The following is a 26697-nucleotide window of genomic DNA, read 5'->3' as shown; positions in this document are numbered from 1 at the left end:
TCTTTGGAACAAGCTTCAATGCAGGCAGCCTTATTCTGTTGTTTTTGTGCTGTTCTAGATGCTCAGTTATTCTTTGTTTCAATTCTTTTATTTCTTTAGTTAAGAGGGTTTTGTTCTTCCTGAGGAAGAGGTGCCTGGTTTCCAAATGAGAACAGTTGTATATCTCTGCTGGATTCCTTTACTGCCAACTCCCCCTGGTTTGCCTCTACATTCTGAATTACTTCTGGTAGGACTTTGATTTCTTTGCCCTGGGTAAACCTTTGCAGTTTGTCCAATTCTGTTTCTGTGAAAACTTTATTTCATATTATAAATCGGCATTGATCTGCTAGTCTCTGTTCTATTATTTCTGATTCTGGATGTTGTTCTTTCCAAAACTGGTGCATTCATTTTAGATATCCTCTTCTTGTTGGACTTGATCTGTAGTAACAGATCATTATTTCTTTGTTTTCAATCACTGTGTATCTGCGATGGGTAAACACCTTTTCTTCCAGTAGTTCTGCAGCTGCTGGTCCTGGTTGCTCAGCCAACAGTCCTGAGTCCTGTAACTCACTTTTCACCAGATATCCAGGAACTCCAATATCTAGTGCGGACCTTGTTAACCCGGGCGACATTCGAGCCGGTATGGCATTCTGAAATTTATCTCTCACCATATTTTTTATGACTCTTTGTCTGACTCCTCTGATGAGACCTGTCCAGTATGGTTGAACCTCTGGCATAGCTCTCATCTTCCTCAGAGTACACAAGCCCCACAACCACGTCAAGGTAGTGCCTATTATTATTATTATTATTAACTTGGCACTGCACTAGCTCAGCAGTCTTGGAAAATGTGCAAATGAGAGAAGGATTCTCTTGGAGACACAGTGCTTGAGGGGAAATCCAGCTTCTCCCCCCTCCCCCTTTGCAAGCTGGGTAGGAGCAAACTTGGAGAGCTGCAGCAGAAAGGAGGAATACACAGAATCACACCTCAAAATAAACCACAAAAAGCAGGCTGGATGTTGCCAAAACATGAGGCACCTGGAGCATCAGCACAAAAGCAAAAAAACTCTGGCTGAGGTGCAATGGAGCCCAGCGGTTTTAGAAAAAGTGCAGACGAGAGAGAGAATCCTTTGGAGATGTAGGGCTTAAGGTGAAAGGTAGTTTCTCCCTGCCCCTATTTGCACCCTGGCAAAGAGACACCCTCACACACACCTTGGGAGGGTCCCCCTCCAATGAGGCTTTGGGGAAGCTCCCAATTTCAACTGGGCTGGCGTGTGCTGGTCTTGCAAACTTGGAGAGTTGCATGAAGGGCGCGCAAGCTCAGCTGGGGTGCCAGGAGGGGGAGAGGAGGAAAGTGAGGAAGAAGAGGAGGAGGAAATAGCAGGAGGAGGAGTAGCCAGTTGCAAATGCAGTTGCCGGAGGACCTTTGCACTGAGCAAGACAGTTTCTGCCCAGCCACTCTCCCGCCCCTGCCCAGACCCCTGCAGTCTCACCTCATGCCAGAGGTGGAAGATATGCCTTCAGTGCACCTCCAGCTGTGCGGCCTGGTTCCTAACTGGCCGTGGCCTGGTACGGTCCACGGACCGGGAGTTAGGGAACCCTGCTTTAGAGTAGTGGTTCTTAACCTTTTTGAATGAATCGCCCCCTTGAGCCAATGAGGAAGTTGTCATCGCCCTCCTCCCCCAACATAACCTCTCAATCACAACATAGGAAATAATTCTTCAATTTATGCAAACACTTTTTTTGTTTTGTTTAAAATTGTCATCAGGACATATCGATGCAAATAATTTATTTTCAGTCTTTTTCCCATATCTCAACTGTGTGAAAAATTTTGGTGCCACCTCTCACTTTATTCCCAAACTTCATGATACATGTATTTCATTATTATCTTATTTATTCAAGACACTTAAATGTAATGACCACTGAAAACAAAATTCAATTTCAAGAAATTGAAATGCTCGAAAAGAAAAAAAGTAACATTTAATGATTGAATTACAAGTGAAATTTAAGAAGCAAAAAGAAATATAAAAAGGGCATAAGAACAAACTGCAATTCAGGAACTAAGATGAAACAGACATAAGCCAATAACAAGGCTTCATTTTCATGAATCGTTGACTCGTCAATCTGCACCACAAATTCTGTATTTTTCAAGATATCAATAAGCCTTTCTTCTACATCAGCAACCATTTCATCAATTCTTTTTGATATGCTGTCATTGCTCAAAGGAATCGATTGCATGATAGTGCTTGCACTGGGCCCCAACATGGTGGCAATGATCTGTTTCACTGCTGCTAAAATCAGCGTTTGTCTGATAATGTGAGATTTGCCACATTTTGCTATCAACAAAGATACTTTATAGGAACAAATGAGCCCCTTGTCGGCGTTGAGTGACGATTTTCCAAATAACTTCCCAACAGTGCTGCGACCCTCAAACTTGGCCTTTAAGGATTGGAAAAACGATGCCGGTTTGTCGGCTTTATCCTAATGAATTCTTACCAAATAGTCTTTCAGTCGGGAAGGCTTCATCGCTTCATTTGAAAAGAAGAGGACAAAACGGAAGCTGTACGTTGGAAGGAGATGGAATGAATTCCAATTTTAGGTATTCCGTCGAATATTGGCGACACTTCCTCTTCTCGGCCATGTTGAGAGGTCTTCAAAATGAAAGGCACTACCTGCAAATTAAATTTTCGACTCCACTGGAACACTAGAAAAACACACATGGATGTCAATAAACCTAGTTTCAACAGTTATGTTAACATTACAGCTGACGTCACAGGGGACAGCCACTCAGCATGCGATGTTTCAAAAGAAGCGCTCCCCCCTCCATCACTGCCCGTTCTGGCCAATGGCGCGCCACTGTATGGATAGAGGCTGCTGCACAACACGCATGAAGATAAGCGATATGTATTCACATATGTACGGCATTCTGTAGTGAAGCTAGCTGGAGGAACATTTGAAAACACAATTCAATCCACTAATAGCGAGTCATCTGATATTTTTGTACGACAGTTTTACAGCGATTCACTGTACGAAAAAGTCTCAAAAGTGTCCCCAAAACTTCTTGCTCCATCACCCCATATCGCCCCCTTTTTGTTCCTTCACCTCTGCGTCGCCCCTTTTTGTTCCATCACCCCCCTGAAAAATGAAATTGCCCCCTGGGGGGCAATATCGCCCAGGTTAAGAACCACTGCTTTAGAGTATCAAAGTCTGTGGCATGGGAAAAGGACACTGAATAGATATGTGAACTTCTCTGTGATCAAGAACATTGATAAGACAATATTTAGGAAAATTCTGATGATACCTTATTTCCCCTAAAACAATATTTGGGTTCTCAGTTTCAACTTCAACTGTCGTATGGATTATTGCACCTAAACAGGACACTAATATTTACTATACAACTACACAACGAGAAATAAAGAGTTATTATAAGTGAACCAATGACTACAAGTCTTCATGCTACAGTATATTGTTGTGCTCATCTGTTGCTCCTGCAATACAGTAGTTCAGGAAGTTCTTAATGGAAATTTCCTAATTGCATTTAGTGTCACAGCATTTTATGATTACACGATGGATGAATATTTGAAGAAATTTAAATGAAAAAACCCACATAAATTTCCATCATTCCAAAGAAAGTGAAACAAATTACTGGTCAGGTGGGGGAGGGATGATTTTTAAATCCTCATTTTTTAAAAAACATGTGCAGCAAGTAACAAGTGTAGCAGCAGCAATAGCAGTTGAGAGCTTTGAACTGTGGTTTGCAAAGTGAAAAAAAATTACACAATATTGTGAAGGAGAAAAAAATACAAATGGTTTCGTAGGTCTACAACAACTATAGACCTACTACCAGTTATACTATGGTAGGATGTGGTCTTTTCTGAGAATTTAGGACAACTGTAGCTCTACTTTTCAGAGTTTAGGTGGGCAATGCAATGCACACCACCCCTAATGGACTTTGATATCGATCCACGAAAACTCAATAGAAATAAATGAATCTCTGGTTGCAAATTTACTGAACTTTTTGAGTTATTGTTGTCTGTGTATACTTCTTCAAATTGAGATTAAAAATAAATTTTAAACTCCTGTAAAATAATGCAATCCAACCCAAACTCCACTCCCACCCCCCTATACAAACAAGACAGGAAATTATTCATCTTGTACTCTGTGGCAGGGGCCATGCTGGATATGTCTCTCCAAAAGGATTGTTTACTTTATTAAAACAAGTTCAGTTGCCCGGCTACAAAAAGGTTGCTTATGTCTGCTTTAACTCACAGCAGTAGAATGTACTAACTAGCTGTTCCATACAGTAATTAACTTTTTTTGAAGAAAGAAGGAAGACACTAAATTTAAAAAGCGGTCTTTATAATCTTGTCTAACTTGTGTACTGCTGCGTTGTGATCAGCATTCGTTAGACAATTTTCTTAGGAATTTGGAGTCATTTTGTAAAACACATTTTAAATGACTGTTTTCTACATCTCATTTAACAGGACAGTGTGTACTTGCTTGGTAAAATAACATAATCTTGGAAAGCATCTAACACTGATTTATGTCTACCTGAAATAGAAAATGCTGTCAAAATTGCTGCCCTGGGAATGAATAAAAGCAAACACAATTCCTGTGGCTTTGTTCAAATCAGGTATCTCATTTTCAACACTTAGGGGATCTTTTAAAAAGTTTCATAAAATTAAAATCAACTTGGAGTGGAATTAACACAAATATTTGAAAACAAAATAATTAAAGGTCATGAATCTTAAAAAAAAAAAATCTTTGAAGAAAAATCTTTTTGTTCCTCACACTCACACACCCAGACGAATTGTGAGAGGTTTTTGATAAAGCAGCCTGGCTGTGTATTATGGAGTTAAAGTCCAATTCTTTTGGAAAGTATCAGATTGGGAAAGGATATTTATATATCTGCACAATATATTATAGCATCTCAGCTGGTCCATGTGAAGGGTCATACTCCCTTCTTATGTCTCTTCAACATGGCTCTACACAACATTGAATGTCATGGAACTCTTTGAAGATTCTAAGCTTTTTGATTTACATTTTAAACCTAGCATGAAAGCAAGTTACAGTCTCTGTTTGCCTAACATATTGAGCCATTAGTTAGCTAAACCTAGATCAGCTCAGCATATTATGTGACCTAAGCTTGTGGTTAGTTTGACTGAATGTACTTTATGAATTTATTTATTTATTTACTTACTTATTTAATATGCCGCCCTTCTCTCTTGTCAAGAGACTCTGGATGGCTTACAATGGTGTAACATATCAATATAAAATATAATTTTTATTGATAAGTGCAGAAAAGGTTACTGACTGTTTGGTAAGAACAAGTGTAGACAAAATTCAAGAGATCATCATAATGATTAAGAAAGCTGCCCGGAATTATTAGTATGGAAGATGTTAAATATTTATGAATGATCACTAATGGAGAGCAGTTAGCAATACAAATCTCAAATTGTTGCTAAATAACGATCATGCAGTACAGTATCTTGCATTTATTACCTCAGACTCCATCACTCAATTAAAACTACTTTATGGTTGCTAAGATTTCAATTTTACTGTGCCTTAGTTTTTTGCTTTTAAATTATTATTTATTTCTGTTATATTTATTAAATTTATATGCTGCCCATTTTGCTATCCAAAGTAACTCTGGGCAGTTATGCATATTGTACAACACAATACATATAATTTAAAGTCTTAAATAACCACAGATAAATTTATTTTGCATTGCAGGATTAGTTATTTTTTCTCTTTTTCTTCTGCTAGTTATATTATGTATCTCTGTTTGTGTTTGTATGCAACATATATCTTAATATAATCATTAAACGATAACTGACTTCTATATACAGGCATAAATTGCAACTTTGAAGAACAAATGATGTAAAACCACAGATCGCTTTTGCAGATGTCATCTGTTCCAAATTTCCCATGTAAAAGTCACTGTGACCATGTTATCAAGCAGATGGGATAATAATACTTGGCCCTATAACCCAAATGATTCTTAGATCACCAGAAACACTATGCAGCTGCTGAACCTCATCCTATGTCTGAGAAATATATGTCAGCCAAATTATTGACAGTGGTATCTCCATGCCAAAAGTATTCGGTCATTAAGTGAATCTGAATTTGCTTTTCAGAAACCGGCTGGGAAGGTTACAAATGGCAATCACGTGATTCCAGTACAGGGCAACTGTCATAAATACATACCAGTTGCCAAGCATCTGAATTTTGGTCATGTGATCATGGGGGGGATGCTGCAACAGTCACCTAAAAAAGTCGTGTCACTTTTTTCAGTGCTGTTATAACTTCAAATTGTCACTAAACAAATAGTTGTAACTCAGGGACTACCTTACTACAGCTTAAAATGTACAACTGTTTGTTTAGCGACAACGGCATCCAAGTCACTTATGACTGCTCCTCGCACTTGTGATTGTTGCAGCATCCCCACAGTCAAGTTTAAAATTCAGGCACTTGGCAACTGTCATGTGACAGTATTTTTATATAAGGGTTGCAGCACCTGGGCTCATCTGATTACCATTTATGATCTTCCCAATCAAGGAAGACCAGTTTTGCTTAATGAGTGATGATTCATTTAACCACTGATTTGCTTTAACAACTGTGGCAAAAAGTTGTAAAATTGGGCATGGTTCACTTAACAACTGCCTTGCTTAGCAGACAGCTCTTTTCCAGTTTGATGGACAGCTAATAAAATGTGAATGAGACACAATTAAAGCCTGATTTGAAAGCATCCAATGTTAGAAGGAATGCATTATTCTTCCTATTCTCTGAAGCTTAGAGTTTACACTGGTTTGGAGAAAGGAATGATAATCTAATACATCTAAAATCCTTGTTTGATGAAAGCAGGAAGAGAAATGCTTTGAAAATTCAGGCATACAGTACTTCCGAATTCATTTAGGATTAAAGTGAAAGGAAGAAGCTATCTTTACTGAGACCTCTGGTGGCCAAAACACAGAACTACAAGAATATTTCTGTTTAATTTTCCATTGCTGAGAACAGGTGCAAGCCTCCACGTAATTAGCACATATATATTATAGAACAGGGCTTTTCAACCTTTTCACCCATTGTACCACTTTTAGGATATGGCAACATCCGAGTACCACCAGTCGCCTAGCAAGGTATCAAAAACTTGATGACAAAAAAAAAAAAAGGAAAAAAGTGATAAAGTACAAGTAGTCCTCGACTTACAACAGTTTGCTTGGTGACTGTTCAAAGTTACAATCGCACTGAAAAAGTGTCCCCATGCCACAACTGAGCAAGATACCTTCCTGCCCACTTGGCGACACTCTTCCTCCTGTCTGAGGTTTTCATTGTTGTCAGCATTTCTGTTGAGGATTGGAAGCGGGAGTGGGGGTGTTCGGTTTTTATTCCCCTGTCTGCTGGGTGGTTGCAGCAGGTTTTGGTCATTTCACATGACCCTGGGACACTGTGACCGTCATAAATATGAATCAGTTGCCAAGTATCTGAATGTAAATCACAAGACCCTGGAGATGCTACAACATTCCAGCTGATCGGCGCTTCTTCTGGGCTCAGCAGAAGCGCCAGGATCAGTGCTGCTTTCCAGCTGATTGATGCTTCTTCAGGACTCAGCTGAAGCACCAGGATCAGCGCCAAGCTCCAGTTGGAGCCTGGCGCTGATCCTGGCACTTCCACTGAGCCCTGACAGCTCCGAAGAAGCGCCGATCAGCTGGAAAGCGGCACTGATCCTGTCACTTCTGCTGAGCCCTGACAGCCCTGCAACTCTAGCCATCTCTTGCTCAGGCTTGTGCGGTGCTGCCACCGGTTCAGCTCATTCCCCTCCCCTGCTACTACTTTTCTAGGATGGTCGCGTACTACCTGCAAGGTGCCAATGTACCACAGGTGGTACCCATACCACTGGTTGAAAAGCCGTTCTAGAAGCAGCGCAGCCTCCTATATAGTCTACAAATAGCTTTACTTGCCTGTTTAAAAAATAAATTAATTTGGAAGAAAAGTGTAAACAATTCAGATAACACTCTTTTTTAGGTTTAAGATGGCAAAAGGCTTTAGGTTTCAAAGTAAAAACAGATTGTCTTTGGATGCTGCAGTAGAACCAGCCTATTACTTCAGCGGAAGGACATGGAGAGATAGCGAAGTGGAATACTTTAATAGGATAATCCAGATGAAGTCTGGAACTGTAAACTCAGTCATTGTTTGGTACTTTGTTTTTGGCTTTATTTGCTTGGTGAAAACAGGCAGATTTTATATGGTAGTACAAAAGCATTAAAAAGAAATGCTTCACAAAGTGTGTTAGGTGAGCAAAAAAAAATAGTTTTTTTTTTAAAAAAACTTTAAAACTTCGGGAAACCTGACAACTATTCTTTCCATTTGTTTTCCTCAAGTACTACCACTAAACTCAGCTGAAATCTTTGACCTAGATCACGGGTATCAAACTCAATCGTGTCATGTAATATATCAACATATCGCAATGTTTTTTGCCTTTGTGGAGCTGGGGAGTGCGTTGTCTGCGCATGATGCATCCGGCCCGTGGGCCGCCACTTTGACATCCCTGATCTAGATTGCCTAATGAATTGTGGTCCTTTCAAATTTTCACTTCCATCTTTTTGTGTCCATCTGTTTCCCATTTCTTTACATCCATCATTTCTTTTGTTTCCCCTTCCATTCCCAGGACAATTATCCCTCAACGTTCAATTCATCTCAGTTTTTTAAAAAACAATTGTTTCTGCTGAAAATGTAATCTAATTAGTAGTGTATACTAATTAGATATAGTAGTGTATACTAGTGTATACTACAGACCACCCAACCAAACAGAGGAAATAGATGAACTTTTTGCTAGTCAGCTAACTAAGGTATGTAGGAAGCACATCACAATAGTAATGGGGGACTTTAACTACCCTGACATCAACTGGGAGACAAACTCCGCACCAAGTGGAAGATCAAACAGGTTCCTGGCAAACCTAGCAGACAACTTTGTCTCCCAAAAAGTAGAGAAGGGAACTAGGGGATTAGCCATTTTGGATCTAATTCTCACTAACAGAGATGAAATGATAGACGGTGTTGAAGCCATAGGAACCCTGGGAGGAAGTGATCATGCAATATTAGAATTCAACATTATAGAAGCACAACCAATAGAACACAGTCAAACTAGAGTCTTGGACTTCAAGAGAGCTAATTTCAATAAACTTAGAGAGGGCTTGGGAAGGATTCCATGGATGAGAATCCTCAAGGGGAAAACAACTCAAGAAGCTTGGGAAATTTTGAAAAATGAGATAATAAAAGCACAGTCTAGCACAATACCAACAAAGAGGAAAAATAACAGCTCTCAAAAGAAACCAGCATGGCTGCATAAAGAACTCTCTGACAAATTGAAAGATAAAAAGGACAAGTATAGAAAGTGGAAAGAGGGGAACATAACTAAGTCAGAATATCAGCAAATAGCCCGAGCCTGCAAAGATGAAGTGAAGAAAGCCAAGGCTCAAAATGAACTAAGGCTTGCGACCAAAGTCAAAAATAACAAAAAAAGCTTCTTTCAACATGTAAAAAACAAGAAAAAAGTGAAGGAAATGATTGGTCCATTAGTGGGTGGAAGTGGCAAGAAGGTGACAAGCAACAGGGAGAAAGCAGAACTATTTAACTCATTTTTTGCATCTGTCTTTACACAAAGGGAAAAAACAGACCAACCTATCAAAAACAGTGCCATAAAAAACAAAACAGAAACACAAGTTAAGATAGGCAAGAAAATCGTTAGGGAGCACCTGTCCAGCCTAGATGAGTTCAAATCGCCAGGACCAGATGGATTACACCCCAGAGTTCTCAAGGAACTGGCAGATGTGATATCGGAGCCACTGAACTATATTTTTCAAAGATCCTGGAACACAGGGGAACTACCAGAGGACTGGAAAAGAGCTGATGTAGTTCCCATCCTCAAAAAAGGAAAAAAAATGGATCCAGGAAATTACAGACCTATCAGCCTGACCTCAATACCTGGGAAGATCCTGGAAAAGATAATCAAACAACGAATCAATGAACACCTAGAGGCAAACAAAGTCATTACTAAAAGCCAACATGGGTTTGTCAGAAATAGATCATGCCAGACAAATCTTATTGCATTCTTTGACCAAGTGACAAAATTAGTGGATCAGAGGAATGCTGTGGACATAATTTACTTGGACTTCAGTAAGGCATTTGATAAAGTAGATCACAACCTACTACTTGACAAGATAGAAAAATGTGGGGTAGACAGAACCACCACCAGATGGATCCGTAGCTGGCTGACCGGCCGTACTCAGCGAGTGGTCCTCAATGGAACTGCATCTATATGGAGGGAAGTGTGTAGTGGGGTGCCCCAGGGCTCTGTTCTGGGCCCAGTACTCTTCAACATCTTCATCAACGATTTGGATGAAGGGATAGATGGGGAACTCATCAAATTTGCAGATGACACCAAGCTGGCAGGAATAGCCAACACTCCAGAAGACAGGCTTCAGATACAGAAGGATCTGGACAGACTTGAACACTGGGCACTAACTAACAAAATGAAATTCAATGGTGAAAAAAGCAAGGTTCTAAAAGCAAGGTTCTACATTTAGGCAAGAAAAACTAAATTCACAAGTACAGCATAGGTGGCACCATGCTCAATAGTAGTAACTGTGAGAGGGACCTCGGAGTCCTAGTAGACAATCACCTAAATATGAGCCAGCAGTGTGCTGCAGCTGCCAAAAAGGCCAACACAGTGCTAGGCTGCATTAACAGAGGGATAGAATCAAGATCACGTGAAGTATTAATACCACTCTTCAATGCCTTGGTAAGGCCACACTTGGAATACTGCATCCAGTTTTGGTCACCACGATGTAAAAAAGATGTTGAGACTCTAGAAAGAGTACAGAGAAGAGCAACAAAGATGATTAGGGGACTGGAGGCTAAAACATATAAGGAACGGTTGCTAGAATTGGGTATGTCTAGTTTAACGAAGAGAAGGACAAGGGGGGACATGATAGCAGTATTCCAATATCTCAGGGGCTGCCATAAAGAAGAGGGAATTAAGCTATTTTCCAAAGCACCTGAAGGCAGGACAAGAAGCAACGGGTGGAAACTAATCAAGGAGAGAAGCAACCTAGAACTAAGGAGAAACTTCCTGACAGTGAGAACAATTAATCAGTGGAACAGCTGCCTCCAGAAGCAGTAAATGCTCCAACACTGGAAGTTTTTAAGAAGAGACTGGACAGCCATTTGTCTGAAATGGTGTAGGGTTTCCTGCCCGAGCAGGGGGTTGGACTAGATGACCTCCAAGGTCCCTTCCAACTTTACTACTATTATTATTATTATTATAATTTAAAATACCATTACTGTTCCTGCTGGAAAGGTAGAAAAAGAACATGTGAGTTTGTGTGTGTGAAAGATAATGAGATTGATTATAATGAGATAGATGAGATAGATTATAAATGCTGCTCTTTAACTTATATGAAATTAATTTTAATTATGTCATCCTTGCCCTTTTTTTGAAATGTGTCAGACATACGTAGATAAATTCACACATAGCATGCAGGGATGGAAATTTCCAGGACAGATCTCTACTTGAGCTGGTAAGACTAAGCTGTCAACTGTAAGGAAACAGGACATTGCACAGGATTCTTGTTTGTGGTTTTGTCTACTCTTTATGGTTGTATGCTAGATTCAGAAACATGTTTAAGATAAACACGGAAGCCATTTCTTGACTTTATTATCCATCACAAATTTCAATCTTGCCCCTTCATAATTGTCTGGGAATATATATTCTCTTGTTGGAGAAAATTGAGCCCAAATGGTTAAATAGTTCTGCCTTACCTTCGTTCATGTTTTGCTTTATTTATGCAGCTAATGACACAGATTCATTTATCCACCTTTAATTTGAAACAAAATCTACAAATGTTTTGTTTAATCTCCTTTGCCAACCTCATTTTAAGCCCTTTCTTTTGCAAGATCTACAATTTGTTCTTAGAATAAAATTTCATAATTGAGATAGCAATTATTTTTATTTATTTCTTCCCTTGTTTTAATCAGGTTATGCTCTACAATTTTACCAATTTCATTCCATTTGATTTTTGAGCAGACATAGATACTTTTAACATAGAATGCATCTCTTTCTATATTTCTATTGTTTCTGTACTTATTTAATTACTGTTTTCCAATTATGGGAATTACCCAATGGCGTTCTTCTGATTACTATCAAATCATATACTGTTACTTTCCTGAATCCTTCCTAATTGTACCAATATCTTCCACATTTTTATATAAAAAACCTTTAGCAAAATAATTGTATTCAGCCTGCTAGGCTTAAACCCATTACAGAAAACTACTCTAGGGCCAAAATATTTGGCTGTGGTTCCACTAGTGATGCCATTCCATCATTGCAAGGCCTGTCACTGTTCTGGGAACTCCTCCTTCACAAATACATCTTATTTTCAAGTTCTAATTTCTGGATTACACAAGATGGTCCGTGGAACCCAAGTGCCTCAAGAATTATTAATTTGATTTTAATATATTTAACTGACTTTCTCACAAACTATGGAGACAAATGCAAACTTTAAATAAATGGATGCATTTAGCTTTGATATGACCAAATGTCTTCAAAATATTTGATAACTTGCTGTTCGCTGTAGAGTTATCCCTGATTGATGTGATAGATTGAAACATTTAGGGTTGGGAAAGACCATTGAAAATATATTGTGCAATGAAAACAGTTAAACAGAAAAGGTGCATTTCCTTCACCAATAATCTTAAGGGAGAAAGACCCCAGTTACAATGGTGAAAGAATCCTTTTTTAAAAAATCCTTCATTATGATTTTGTAAAACATGAATATGTATTACTCTATAAAATTGTGAATATTTTAAAATCAATCAATCAATCAATCAATCAATCAATCAATCAAAATAGAGCTGGAAGGGACTTTGGAGATCTTCTAGTCCATCCCCCTACTCAAGCAGGAGTCCTATATCATTTCAGATAAATGGTTGTCCAGGCTCTTCTTAAAAACCTTGAATGATGAAGCACCCACAATGTCTGAAGGCAAGCTGTTCCACTGGTTAATTATCCTCACTGTTAGGAAGTTTCGCCTTAATTTCAGGTTGCTTCTCTCTTTGATTAGTTTCCATCCGTTGTTTCTTGTCTTGCCTTCTGGAGCTTTGGAAAATAAATTGACCCCCTCCTCTTTGTGGCAGCCTCTCAAATACTAGAATACTGCTATCATGTCCTTTTCTCTAGAATGGTCATTCCCAAATCCTGCAATCGTTCTTCATATGTTTTACTCTCCAGGCCTTTAATCATCTTAGTTGCTCTTCTCTGCACTTTTTCCCAAAGTCTCAACATCTTTTTTGTAATGTGGTGACCAAAACTGGATGCAGTATTCCAGATGTGGCCTTACTTAGGCTTTATAAAGCGATACTAATACTTCATCTGGGCTTAGAAAAGATTTGGCCCTTACAGATCTACTTAAAGGTAAAATTATATCCCAAGACAAGTAAAGATTGTAATTTGCCTTCATTCATGTAATAATTTAGATCCTATTGACATCTGCCCATAGGAAGCATATCTTTTAATCTGGAATATCAGAGTAATAAAGTTGCTGAGAATTTTCAGTAACCACATTTCAATTATTCTGCCAAGTAGAAAAATATTGGAATGAAAACAGTATCTTCAAGGAATTCCAATACAACATACAGATTCCTTTATCACTGTTCTCATCAATGCTCTAGATCTGCAAGATTTGTACAATTTTTTTCTTTGAAAATTATCGCTATTCAAAACTGGGTTCCAAGAAAACTAAACTAAAATTTTCTCTAGATAATGTAAGTTTAAAACTTAATAGGAATTTCTCAATAAAATTAATGGTGGATACACATGCTTAAAGAATGGTACATGAGTTATCTGCCAAAGAACTAATTTGCCCCCTCCCTCCTCTGCAAAGAGGCTGAACCAAGAAAGAATCCTGCTAGAAAAAAACCCTTGGATTTGTACAAGCTAATCTAAAAGGCTCACTGAGAAAGCAAATTTTATCCTCCCAATGTAACTTGCCAAGCAACCTACCAAGCATGTCATAGCTTGGTACACTGAGTGAAGTCAATCATTTGTGGCTTATTCAGTAACTCATGATTAATAAACTATGGATTCAGATATGTTTTGTGTAAGTCATAGAGTCAACTTGTGTAAGTTATGGAGCCGAGGTGGCGCAGCAGTTAGAGTGCAGTACTGCAGGTCACTTTAGCTGACTGTGTTCAGCAGGTCAGCGGTTCAAATCTCACCGGCTCAAGGTTGACTCAGCCTTCCATCCTTCTGGGGTAGGTAAAATGAGGACCCAGATTGTTGGGGGCAATGTAAATATATATATACATTGCTTACTGGTGTACACCGCTTACAGAGTGCTTGCACTTAAAGCGGTATGTAAGTCTCATAAATAAATAAATAAATAAATAAATAAATAAGTCAGGACTTTTTTTTTTTTTAAAGTGACTGTACAGGTAGTCCTTGACTTACAACAGTTCATTTAGTGATTGTTTGAAGTTATAATGGCACTGGAAAAAATAACTTATTGCACATTTATTACACACCATTGCAGCAACCCCGTGATGTACATTTGGATGCTTGACAACTGACTCACATTTATGATGGTTGCAGTAACCCAGAGTGTGCGACCTTATGACAAGCAAAGTCAATGAGGAAACCAGATCCACTTAACAGCTATGTTATTAATTTAAGAACTGTAGTAATTCACTTAACAAATATGGTGAAAAAAGTTGTAAAATGGGATAAAACTCACTTAACAAATTTCTCACTTAGCAACATAAAGTTTGGGCTCCATTGTACTCATAGGTTGAGGACTATCTGTATTCCAAAACACAACTTTTTCAAGCTGAATTTGAACACTATGGGATTCTGCATTACAGCAGTGGAAGCTACACTAGAGGCAAATACTTTTCCTAAGTAATCCAGTTAAATGGGTTTCAAGTTCACTTCACTCTAAAGTCATCTCACTGGTTGGTTCATACATCATGCAGATAGACAAACTAGACCAGTAAGACCAATCTTGGCAAGATGAATGGACTTCAATTTCCAGAATTCCCTAGCCAGCATGCGAGTTGAAGTCCACATATCACAAAGTTGCCAAGGTTGAGAAATACTGAAGCAGAAAACCATAGCTCAGCCACACATGCTATGACTCAGGAATGACTTACACCAGGGGTAGCCAAAGATGCCTACCCCTGACTTACACCAATTCCAGGTCACAAGCATGGAGCTCGTGGCTCTCTGTCTAGACCAATGGTTCTCAACCTGGGGGTTGTGACCCCATTTGGGGTCAAATGACCATTTCATGGGGGTCGCCAAACAAGTCAGTCCGCCATTTTTTCCCCCTTTTCCTTAGCTGTGCTACTCCCTTTTATTCTATTGGCTTTTGAAAGCCAATAGAATACACTCTCTTGAATAGAGTCTAATTCTATTGGCTTTCAAAAGCCAATAGGAATTGTCCAGGCTGTCTCTGAGACCTGCTGAGCCCGCCAAAAGTCCCATTCTATAAACGGTGCTGCACCACTTGAGTAGAGCTCGACTTACGACCGGTTGAGTAGTCCTCGGCTTACGACCGGTTGGGGGTCGCGGCATTAAAAAGGTTGAGAACCACTGGTCTAGACTGCTGAACTACAGCTGGTCTAGACGTGCTGAACTACAGCTCCAGCCTTGGGAGATTCTCAGGGTCTCCGTCTAGCCTCCTGGAAGTTAAAACAAACATAATCGTGAAGGGTACCTTAACTATCATCCTACTTTAGAAGGGAGAAAAGAAGCGATGCTGAGGCAGCCGAGAATCCCTCCCTCCCTCCCGAAGATCGGCCGGGGCACCCCGTTCTCCCCAGCTTTGCGAAGGCCATCTTCCCGCGAACGAGACGAACCTCTGCGGGCTAGAACGGCAAACCGGAAGCCTCAGTCTTTCTCCTGAATTGGAAGACGCCGTTTTCCCCTCTAGAGTCGGCTTACAGTACGGCTTACGGCTGAGCTGCGCGGAGGGCTGGGGAAGAGAAGCGGACGAAAACGGTGGGTGCGCGCGCAGCCTCGGTCGCTGCTCGGTGCGGCGCGTGCCCCACCCACTTCCCCCCCTCTCTCCGCATCTCTCCGAGCCTGATCGGGAGCAGCCTTGTGCTCTTGGCATCTCGCAACATTAGCATCACTCCCCCGCTTTTCTCTTTTAAAGTCCCGCCTCCCTTTTTGTCCTCTCGGGCCCCTCGGAGACCTTGCATCCCTCCTGCCTCCTTTTCCTACCTCCCGTCGCCTCTACCTCCTGCTTTATCCCGCGCCCGCCGCGAATGGATTTGCCCGCCAGCCAGTGCAAAAAAGTCAAGCTGAGCAACAAAGTGCAGAGCTGGGTAGGTTCGAGGGGGCTGGGTGGTGGTGGTGGTGGTGCCGGGGCACAGCTGAGGAAGCGGGCTGACAGTGCCGCGAGAGGCAGAGGAACCGGGGGCAGGGGAGCGCTCTGCTGCCCGAACGGGGAATGTATCATCCCGGTAAGCGGCGTTTTCTGATGGGCCGAATGGGCAGGCTTGGAAGGGGAACAGCAGCGTCTGCGTGGAGGTGGAATCATTCGGCCTGCAAAGGCACGACCGCTTAGGAAGAACAGTTGTATCCATTGAGCATCTGCCTGCTCGTTCGTTTATTTATTTGTGCTTTGCAGAAGGGGAATAAACAAAAGAGGAAGGGAGGGATCATCTCACTTCCCCTGCGTGTCTCGCATGGCTTTGTGATGAAGGATCCGTTTTCAGGATTGAGGGAGGATCGCGTTTGTTCCTTTCAAATGCGGAGTGGCAAAAAAATAAATTGCAGTGCTGAGAAATCCAAGAAAATGCCGAATCGACATTCTTCAGTATCACTTTATTTTAGTTGAGGCGGAAGGGGGTGGAGGCTGAAATCTCTGGTATACAATGTGGCTATTCATAAATCTTGGGCGACTGGGAGACTGAGAGACTCTTTGTGGAGCGGTTCTTTGAATGAAAGCCTCACTCATTCGAGGCAGGTTTGAACAAACCTGTGATTTCAGCCATGGAGCTCTGATAGGTTAAATTTATGCTACTGGCCAAAGGTTAGAAAATCGGCAGACTCTGTCACTGAAAAAAATAAGGCCTTTCCTGACACAAAATAGTGGCACTGATGGAGTATATTCGGTTTTTCTCCAATTTGGGGTTATTTGGGTGGGGTGAACTACAAGTCCTATGCTGCCTTGGGATGGCCAATGTTATAGTGAGGATACTATCTTGGGGGAAACTATCTCACAGCTATCCAAAAATAAATGTGTCCTAGAATCAGAGATAACCTGAGTGACATCTGGGCTGCAGAAATCCCTATAACCACTAGAAGGTATCAAAATGTTATGGAACTCTTTGCTGTTGATTAGTGGTCATAGTGCAGTCCATATAATGCACACATAAATATGTGTGTTTTCATAGTAGCAGAGAGAATAGAGGATGGAGTAGCTAGCTGATAGAAAAGCCAAATGTCATCTTTACTAGAGATAACAGACATGGAACAAAGCAACTTTGTAGGTTGAAACTGTGTAGGAAGGTCTAATTTATACAAGAAGAAGCATGCTATATTTTTCTGACCTAGGAATAATTTATTGGATATGGTTGCCAATTTGCAAACTGAGCCAGAAAATAGACTAGGATCAAATATAAAAGTGACATCTGCCATTCCCTCACTTTAAAGGCTTTCAAGTTGTACCTGAAACCCCACACAGTGAATATAAGATGTTCATCAACATTGGTCGCTAATTTACTTTTATTTTGTAGTTTTAAAATTTGTATTATGGCTTCTGCATCTTTTAAGTTAGTACAGGATAATTCTATGGCTCTTAGAGCTATTCATTTAATTTACCTATAACCAGACTATATGAACAAGTTAATGGTGTGGTAACTTGTAAAAGTTACAATTTTTGTTGAAAAATCAACATTTATTTGCATTCAAGAAAGATAGATCTGATTTGCATTTAACAAAGTATTTGATTTGCACTGCGTAACTGATGAACAATTTAAATACAATGGTGGTTAAATGCTTGTGAAACTTTTTGTCCAATTAAATAAACGAGTCAAAACATACTTATTCATATATTTAATAAAAAAAATCCTTAATAAATCTATAATGTTGTTTTTTAACAGAAGCTACATATAAATGTGAGACAATGTAAAAAAGATCACTGAAGCTAGAAGGTTGCTTTCCTTTTCTCATCAATTGCTGAAGAGTTTTAACTATCTTGGATATTATTTTTCAGTATTAATAGTATTCATAGAAGCACTAATTAGATTGTAAAGGAACACAATGCTGGACTAAGTTGTTTGACAGCTTATCTCTTTTTGGCTTGATTCTGAATGAATAGCTAGAGGACTATAGAATTAAATAACTTTTGAAGAAAATCTATTTTTGGAACAGCTGATTAGTATACAGTTGATTGCTTGTTCTTGCTGCTGAGTATACCATATAGATATTTTATGAAAGTGAAAATGGGTACTGCTAACTGCGTTCTGGATTCTCTATATTTTCTATATGAACAAAATTCTTTGCCTTGAGTTTTATTTTGACTTGAGATTTGTTTTGGTCTAGAAAACTGAGGTCTGTAGAACTGCTGGTCTACATGCTTTAGAAACTTCATCTTAATAAGTTCTTATGTTCTCTAGTAATTCCAGTGAATCACTTTTTAAAATAATTTTGATGCTTCTGTTTGTAAGAATCTGTATATTAAAATCTCTTTCGGCCAGCTGAAACCAAAATCTATTGCCTTAGTTTGTGTATCTTTATCTTTTTCTTCTTGCATATTATATAAAACAATATTAATTGAGTTTGTCTTACTAGTATTGTACCCTACTTTTTATGAACACATTCAGGAGTGCAGATGGATGGTTTTCTAGATATTTATGTTTTACAAATAACTTTTGGTTTAATGTTTTGAGTCACAAACTGTATCTGGGAAGGCAAAGGTTCAGTTTTTAATTCAGCCAGGAAACTTTTTGTGTTGCGTCTATGGCAAGTCCTGTGGTTTTAAATGCTGTGTCTAAAGCTGCAAAGTACTCTAACTGATTAGCATCATCTATGTTATAGTCGAGGCCTTCCTGTAGGATCCTGTGTTCTGAGGAGCATAGTGGACAGCTGGATGTTGACAACCCATTTAAGTTCAGTAACCTCTTTGGTTCTGAGGTTTAGTTTGAGCAGTTTGTTTTGGAATTTTGTTTTCCTGTACTCTAACATGTTTTAGAGATGTAGTCTTGATGGTGGTTGTCAGCATTTTTGTGAGTTCTAGGATCATGGTTTGTTCCAGTTACACCTTAAAGTTAGCTAATTGAGATTGGTCCTTGAGGTTATCTATGGTGTGTTTGGTTAACCCTGGTCTTTGGCTTGTCTTAAACCAGTCAGGAATTAGGGAAAACTGTGGGAAACAGTGGAGGACATAGGAATGCTATGATCCATGGGTTCCTGAAAAGCTGGACATGACTTAACTATTCAACAACAACAACAGTCATAAATCTCATGTCAACTCTGTGACAAACCAAATTGAAGCCATTTTCATTTTGTCTTCGTTGCCATATATTTAGTTAGAAGAAGGAGGTTGTGTGTGTAGTTCTCAGTTAGCCAAAACAATTCACAGGTATGGAAACAAAGGTCATTGCTGATAACATTTTGGCAGGCTGGAGCAACTGGGAGGAGTGCTGGCATTTTGTAACAATTGGTGAATGTGATTTATGATAGCAGTTTGGGGTGGGAAATGAAACTTGCAACTTTGTAACCAAGGGGAGGGGAATTTAGTCTTGGGTTCACCATTGTATGTTGTAGCCAAATACAAATGTTCTTTAAGGAAGAAATTCTTGCCTTGAAGTTCTTTTAAATGGTCTCATCTATCAGAACCATGACATTACAGATTTTAACTGGGTTATTTCAGGGTCCATCTTTCTCTGATTATGGCTATCTGTCTCATTAGATCTGTCAGAAGAGCCATTTTCTGGGTCCCTTCTATTAAGGAGTGTTGTCTAGTAGGGCCTAGGAAGAGACTTTTTGTGTAATGGTACCTGCCCTTTAGAACATCATTCCTCCCAGCTTAGGCCTTAAGGCCTTTCCCAAGGCCTTAAAAGGATATTTTTGTCAGCAGGGATTCAGATGTGTGGCAGAGTTCAGGCAGTAGTTGTGCTGATTTGACCTGTTGGTTTTATTTCTCACTTTGGCTGTGGATTTCATGAGTGTTTTTGTTTTTATTATTAGCTGTCTAGAGTCATGAGTTGGAGATGGGCAGCTATATAATAATAATGCTATATAATGCATTTAAGGAAAAAAAAAGGCAAAAGGTTGAGTGATTATCACAGTTAGGTTATTCTTATACTCACTTTTATAAAAATATCAGGAAGATCTATTTTCATAGTTCTGACTTCATTCCACTCACTTCCTTCGCACATTTTAGGTCAATGTATGAATCTTACTGTGATAATTTGGTCACCAAACCATAATTAAAATTCTGATTATAACCTGCTGTATGCATCTTGGTTCTTGTGGCTTGTAAACTGTGGCTTGTGGCATAGTGGATTTCATGAACTGTGCTGTATTCACCACTAGGATTTTTGAGGTCGTACACTGCATAAACGAAAACATTTGTGTTCTATACTAGGGTTCATATATTGATTTTTCCAGTTTGCGCTCCTATTTTATAAGCGTTAGTGGATGTTTAAGAAGCAGCATCATTTTATCCTTTAAACTTACTTTATTTCAGGGGATGCAGAGAGCTACCAATGTCACCTATCAAGCCCACCATGTTAGCAGAAATAAGAGAGGTCAGGTGGTAGGGACCAGAAGTGGATTTCGGGGATGCACAGTATGGCTAACAGGTACAAAACTGCAGCCTAACAAATGTTTACTTTAGCCTTTTCCGTTTTTCTGTCAACATCAGTAGCAGTTTATACAAGTTAATAATTTAACAAATGTTAGGAGCATAAAATGTCAAATCACCTTCTTCAGTCTGATGTGCCTTTTCTACCCTGCTGTTCTATCTTGCTATTTATATAATACTAATATTTCATAAATCTTTATGTGTGCTACTTTATTGCCTACTGACCAAATGGAATCACTTCATTGGAAAGGGGAAAAAAAAACATATTATTGCAATTTTGGACATAATGTGTTATATCTATTCTTTTTTAAAATCGTATCTTTCCTCTGCATTATTTCCAAGTGATTATGAAATTTCAGAAGTAGGTAGAGCATATCCTTCAATTTTATATAAATGAAAAGGAAACACTGAGAAATATAAAAAGGAAATTTAGGATCCCCATATGAAGAGCCCTTGTCTTAGGAAAAAAATATTATGTGATGATCGTACTTCTTTCATTTTACTTCTCTGCATGAACATGGGAAAATTAAATTTGCTCATTTACATTGGGAAATGAAAATACTGGATATGAAACTTGAGAACTTAATGTTCTCAACCTTATTTGAAATAAATAGAATTGCACTGCTAAGTATTAATCCATGGTGAGTTAGTATAAATAACTTACCTTCTTTATCTAGATTGAAAGTTACATTTTAAAAGGCTTTTGGCTAAGAATGGATTAGAATGTACATGATTTTAGGTAAAGAAAACTGTAGAAAGTTGGACCAAGATTGTTGTTCTTTGAGCCCTTTTAATTTGTGGCTTATAATGGATGATACAAGATATATAAACATATATTTTGCATAATGTCTTTTAAGCGTTGACACTGCAGATTTTATGTTCCTTTATTTCACTGACATTGTGGCTGATTTTGGCATAATTATAATAAAGATCATGATTCTATTATACTAATATGGTAGGCTGACCAAATTTTCACTTTTTTGAACACTGGAACTTATTCTTGACTTGTAAAAATAGTTGTCTGCATAGGTGAAACAAATTAATACTTTGCTTGTTTGAAAATTATGCAGGACTGTCTGGAGCTGGAAAGACCACTGTTAGTATGGCACTTGAAGAATATCTGGTATGCCATGGCATTCCTTGCTATACCTTAGATGGTGACAACATCAGACAAGGCCTCAATAAGAATCTAGGTTTTTCACCAGAAGACAGAGAAGAAAATGTACGTCGGATTGCTGAGGTTGCTAAATTATTTGCAGATGCTGGCTTGGTGTGCATTACTAGCTTTATTTCTCCTTATACCCAGGTGAGCATATTTTTCTAATTTTATTGCATGCTTTCCATTTTACCATTGATAGTTTCTAGAATATGATTATGTAAATCATTATTGAAAATGGACAATAGAGTCAAGTTAAATTTTGTATGGAATCTCTTGTACACTTCAGATGGATAGATTTTCACTACAGTATTACTTTATTTTATTTTATTTTTTAATTTAAAACATTTATGTAGCCGTCTATCTTATAACCAGCTCCAGGCGGCTACCAATCAAAAATTAAAACAGCATAAAAGCCATATTTAAACTATACAAATTTGTCATATCCCCAATAGAGAAAAGGGATATTTTGTGGGATATAAAATCATCATCATCATCATCCTATGAAAGAAACAAAAAGATTACAAGTCCTCTCAAGTAGTCTACTTTCATAAGCAATGGTCAGCACCAGACAAGCAACAAAGCAGAAAACAATATGTAAATCAAGGACCTTCAAGAAGGAAACTTCACGCTCAACAAAACTGGCAGGGCAAGCTACTGTATCTAAATGGGCAGCAAACTCTACACTCACTCATACTTGTGATTTTATCAAATTGGATAATGAAGCAACCAACCAAGCTCAAAGAACAAACAACAATAACGTTTAACTCTGGGCTACAGATATTTATCTTCTATTGGATTAATAATAACAATTGCTATTTTTATTTATAGGCTAGATCAGTGTTTTGAGCAATTAGATTCTCTAAAATTTTTGACCACTCTCAAATTCAAGCATGAATAAAAGCAGTTTAACTCTGGCAAACTATAGATATTGGTTGAAAAATACAAGAGTAATTACTATTGCAACCTTATAGTTAAGGAAGCACTTCTTCCTTTCCAAGTGGTGGCAGTGAATAAAAACTTAATGACAATAAACTTAGATATTAGTGACAGATTCTGATTGAAGGAATTGCAAATTGTTTTTTTTACTAGTGATTTGTATTTGGAATATAATTTGGAAAGTATAATTTCAAATGCAATAAAATATTATGTTACCCTTTAGTCTTTTATTCAGTAGAAGGGCTGCTAAGTTTGATTTTAAATAATTGTTACATGATATGGTAGTTCATACATATTAAGCTAGAATGACCTGATTTGCCATACTAGCAAATTATGTTCTGCTACAAATGGATGAACTACAATATGGCTTAGAGCAGGAGTAGGCAACCTTGGCTCTTTTATGACTCATGAGCCATGCTGTCTCAGGAATTCTGGGAGTTGAAGTCCACGAGTCATAAAAGAGCCAAGGTTGCCTACTGCTGGCTTAGAGCAATTTATGAACTTGACTCTTGCAGGCAAAGGCTGGGCTTAGAGATCTTGTTAAACTGCATGAACAAGGGTTTGGACTTTATAAGTTCTAATTCATTGGTTTCAGTTTAAAATGATATATGAAACCCACATTGCAATTTATAAACCATAGTTTATACCTTACAGTTCTATGTGACCTCAGCAGCTATAATTTGCTCAAATAACTATAAATTTTGAAAATGGGAATCTAGCCAGAAGTTTTGCAAATCAAGATTAGTGGACTGAATTAATTTAATTGCAGTCAAGTTTAGTTACTGAACTGGGCTTACAAAGAAAGGTGGTTGTATTAATTTTTCCTTATATTAACACATGTATGATGGAGCTGTGGCTACATATGTTAATATGTAATACAAGATTTTGTTGCAGAATTTTTTTCTTTGCTGTTCTTAGGACCGCAACAATGCAAGACAAATTCATGAAGTAGTAAGTCTTCCTTTCTTTGAAGTATTTGTGGATGCTCCATTGTATGTTTGTGAACAGAGGGATGCGAAAGGCCTCTATAAAAAAGCTCGTGCTGGTGAAATTAAAGGTGAGGATGAGCCTGAGTGTTAACATTTTACCATTTTTCTCAGAATACTTAGGTTGGTATATGTTTTTTTCCCACCCATTTTGTATTTTATGATGCAGAACTGAGAGACTGTTGTTCAGTTCCTGTTTCATGCTGTAACATAGTTTGTTTACTTTTGGCTTAAAATGATGCTTAAATCTAGTATTGTGATTTGTAGACCAAAGTTTCCAGCTTAATCAATGTGTTATGCTTTGTTCAATAAAGTATGCCTAAGGCAAACCACAGTCTAATATATTAGCCACTACTAGTTGTATTTAGATGCTGTATTAAGTCACAGTTCTAAAGGCTACAGAAGAAAGCTTATATCATTTGCTCTGATGGCTTAGAACAGTGGTGGCGAACCTATGGCACGGGTGCCAGAGGCGGCACTCAGAGCCCTCTCTGTGGGCACACGTGCCGTTGCCCTAGACTTGCCTCCCCCTGTGACCCCCTCCTCTCCAGCAGCCCCCTCGAAGGAGAGTCGCCTCTGAGCGTGGCCCACACGGAGCAGCACAGCCAAGGACATGGCAGCCAGGCAGCATAGACAAGACTCTGCCCTCACACCCAATCATGCACAGTTAATGCTGCAGGGCACGGGCAGAGGGCATGACCACCATAGTGCTGCTGGGCTGCCTGGGCGATCTGCGGCGGGCCCTGGAGGTGTTTGGCCCTGGAGGTGGTGAGTGGCGGCGGGGGATGGGGGCAGGGGGTGGAGCAGGGTCGGGGACAGTTTTTGGACACTCGGTCTCTAAAAGGTTCGCCATCACTGGCTTAGAATCATTTGTTTTCTTTTTTGTAAAGATTTATTTTGATCTATCTGCAGATGAAAATAGTCTGCAAATAGAAATGCTCTCTAATTGACTTTTTGTTAATATAGATCATTAGATGGATATTATCTCATTCTAGTCATTGGAGTTATGAATCAAGCTGGATTATAATAAATGTCTTTCTGTAGGTGATAGTAATGTTCATTAACTGTATATACGAATTGTGATTCTTTATAATTATCTGACATTGCAAATCAAACACCTTAGTTTAGCCAGAATACTGTGGCCCTTCTAAGCTTCCATAACTGAAAAAGGTACTGTGGTTTTGCCATTGCGGAACAAGTAGATATATTTAAAAGTTTTAATTACTTCTTTTCTTAAATGTTAATGATATCACTTAACATTTGAATTTGCCTGGATTATTTTGGCTTTCAAACTCATGTACATTAGTAAATATTCAGGTCGGATGAATAAGGAGTAAATACCTAAATTTATACTGTTGCAAACACCTTGATACAGCTTTTTTAAAAAAAAATCAGTTGCTATAGCAATCAAGGTATATGTTAATTGTATAGCATATTGTTCACTTCCTTATTATTTTAAACTAAAATATGTTTGTGAGGCCCTTGTGCAGGACCAACAGTGTAATAAAAATCTCACCTGAAGTACTGAAGTGTATTAAGTTTTGTTTTTCATGCAGGTTTTACTGGCATTGACTCAGAGTATGAAAAACCTGAAGCTCCTGAGTTGGTGCTCAAAACAGATACCTGTGATGTCAATGATTGCGTTCAACAAGTTGTGGAACTTCTACAAGAACGGGTACAAAGGCTCTAAATATTGAATTCTAAATTTCTCCTGTGCTTAAAATGGCTTCCCCTTCAGTCCTCACCCCTGTCTATGTGTTGGGGTATGTCTGCAGGGAGAAAGCCTGCCAAACATTTCTGCAAGCTGAAAACCAGTATTCTAGATCATAGGGACAACTTTTGTGCATTTGAATTTTTCAAATTTTGTGTTGTATTCCATAAAGCCTAGAAGTATCTGTTGATATAGTGATTCTCTGAAGTTGACATGTGATCATCCTAACAATTTATATATCAGTATGAAAGAATATCCTGGTTTTATTGGTTCTCTTTAAGTTATTTGCAGCATTGACTTGATCTGTGGTAATATATATTCCATTCTTTGGTCTACAGATCATTGACTTGATCTGTGGTAATATATATTCCATTCTTTGGTCTACAAAAATATCTTCAGTGGAGAAGCTACAATTTAGAATCAAAGGAGAGGAAACAGTAGATTTCAAAGGAGAGAAAACAGACCTGGATGAAATATTCTAACCAGAGTTACAAATATGGTTGGCTTTTGTTTTACTATTTACTATTCTGTGATTAGGGAGAGTTTGTCCTTACCTGATTGTGGGAGATGAAAATATAACCCCGTCCTTATATAACAAGATGAGGGTGGAGCAAGCCTGAGATAGGCCCCACAGTAGTATTCAGATTTTGGGGAAATATGTTTTCTAATATAAGTGATGCATATTAGTGATAATTGTCTTTTATTCAGGTAAGTTTTACCATATTGTACAGGACTCCACAGAACAGGCCACTGTACATCTTCACTAAGGTGACCAACTTTTTTACAATGAAAAGGACGACACAAATAAATTGAAGAAAAAAATATCGTAAATAAAAGAAACATTTTATTCATTGCAACAATAATACAGACAACTTGCACGTGCAAAGTTTGCCAGCTGGGTGTTTTGGCGCACTCAGCAGCAATTCCTATTGGCTTTCGAAAGCCAATAGTGGGAGTAGCACAGTTCATGCAAAAGTTGAAAAAAACAAACATCCAAAAAAGGTGCCGGAACGCCGTTCTGAGCATTCTATGAGGGAAAAAAAAGCCCTGCAGATTAGT

General features: G+C 38.7%; 1 protein-coding gene and 1 long non-coding RNA gene across 5 annotated transcripts in view; one reads left to right on the top strand and one right to left on the bottom strand.

The window, feature by feature from the left end:
• LOC120308248 overlaps positions 1-16020 on the bottom strand; it is a 45921-nt gene extending 29901 nt beyond the window's left edge. For 2 of the 3 annotated variants that reach the window (XR_005556804.1, XR_005556805.1), the window contains exon 1: positions 15744-15799. This is a non-coding gene — a long non-coding RNA (uncharacterized LOC120308248). Of the gene's footprint in view, positions 1-15743; positions 15800-15885 lie in introns of those variants that run through there. The other variant, XR_005556806.1, reaches the window with a different exon arrangement.
• Positions 15950-26697, top strand: part of PAPSS1 (3'-phosphoadenosine 5'-phosphosulfate synthase 1) — a 44252-nt gene continuing 33504 nt past the window's right edge. The window contains exons 1-5 of one of the 2 annotated variants that reach the window (XM_039344013.1): positions 15950-16027; positions 20730-20844; positions 21917-22152; positions 23860-23998; positions 25484-25602. In XM_039344013.1, coding sequence (XP_039199947.1) covers positions 20733-20844; positions 21917-22152; positions 23860-23998; positions 25484-25602 — 606 coding nt within the window. In that variant the 5' untranslated portion in view covers positions 15950-16027; positions 20730-20732. Of the gene's footprint in view, positions 16028-16066; positions 16357-20729; positions 20845-21916; positions 22153-23859; positions 23999-25483; positions 25603-26697 lie in introns of those variants that run through there. The other variant, XM_039344012.1, reaches the window with a different exon arrangement.

The sequence above is a fragment of the Crotalus tigris genome, unplaced genomic scaffold (assembly GCF_016545835.1).
Source record: "Crotalus tigris isolate CLP2741 ecotype Arizona unplaced genomic scaffold, ASM1654583v1 scf7180000017887.1893490, whole genome shotgun sequence".
Lineage (NCBI taxonomy): Eukaryota > Metazoa > Chordata > Lepidosauria > Squamata > Viperidae > Crotalus > Crotalus tigris.
Note: the sequence above shows the minus strand (reverse complement) of the source record. Positions and strands in the feature narration are given on the sequence as shown.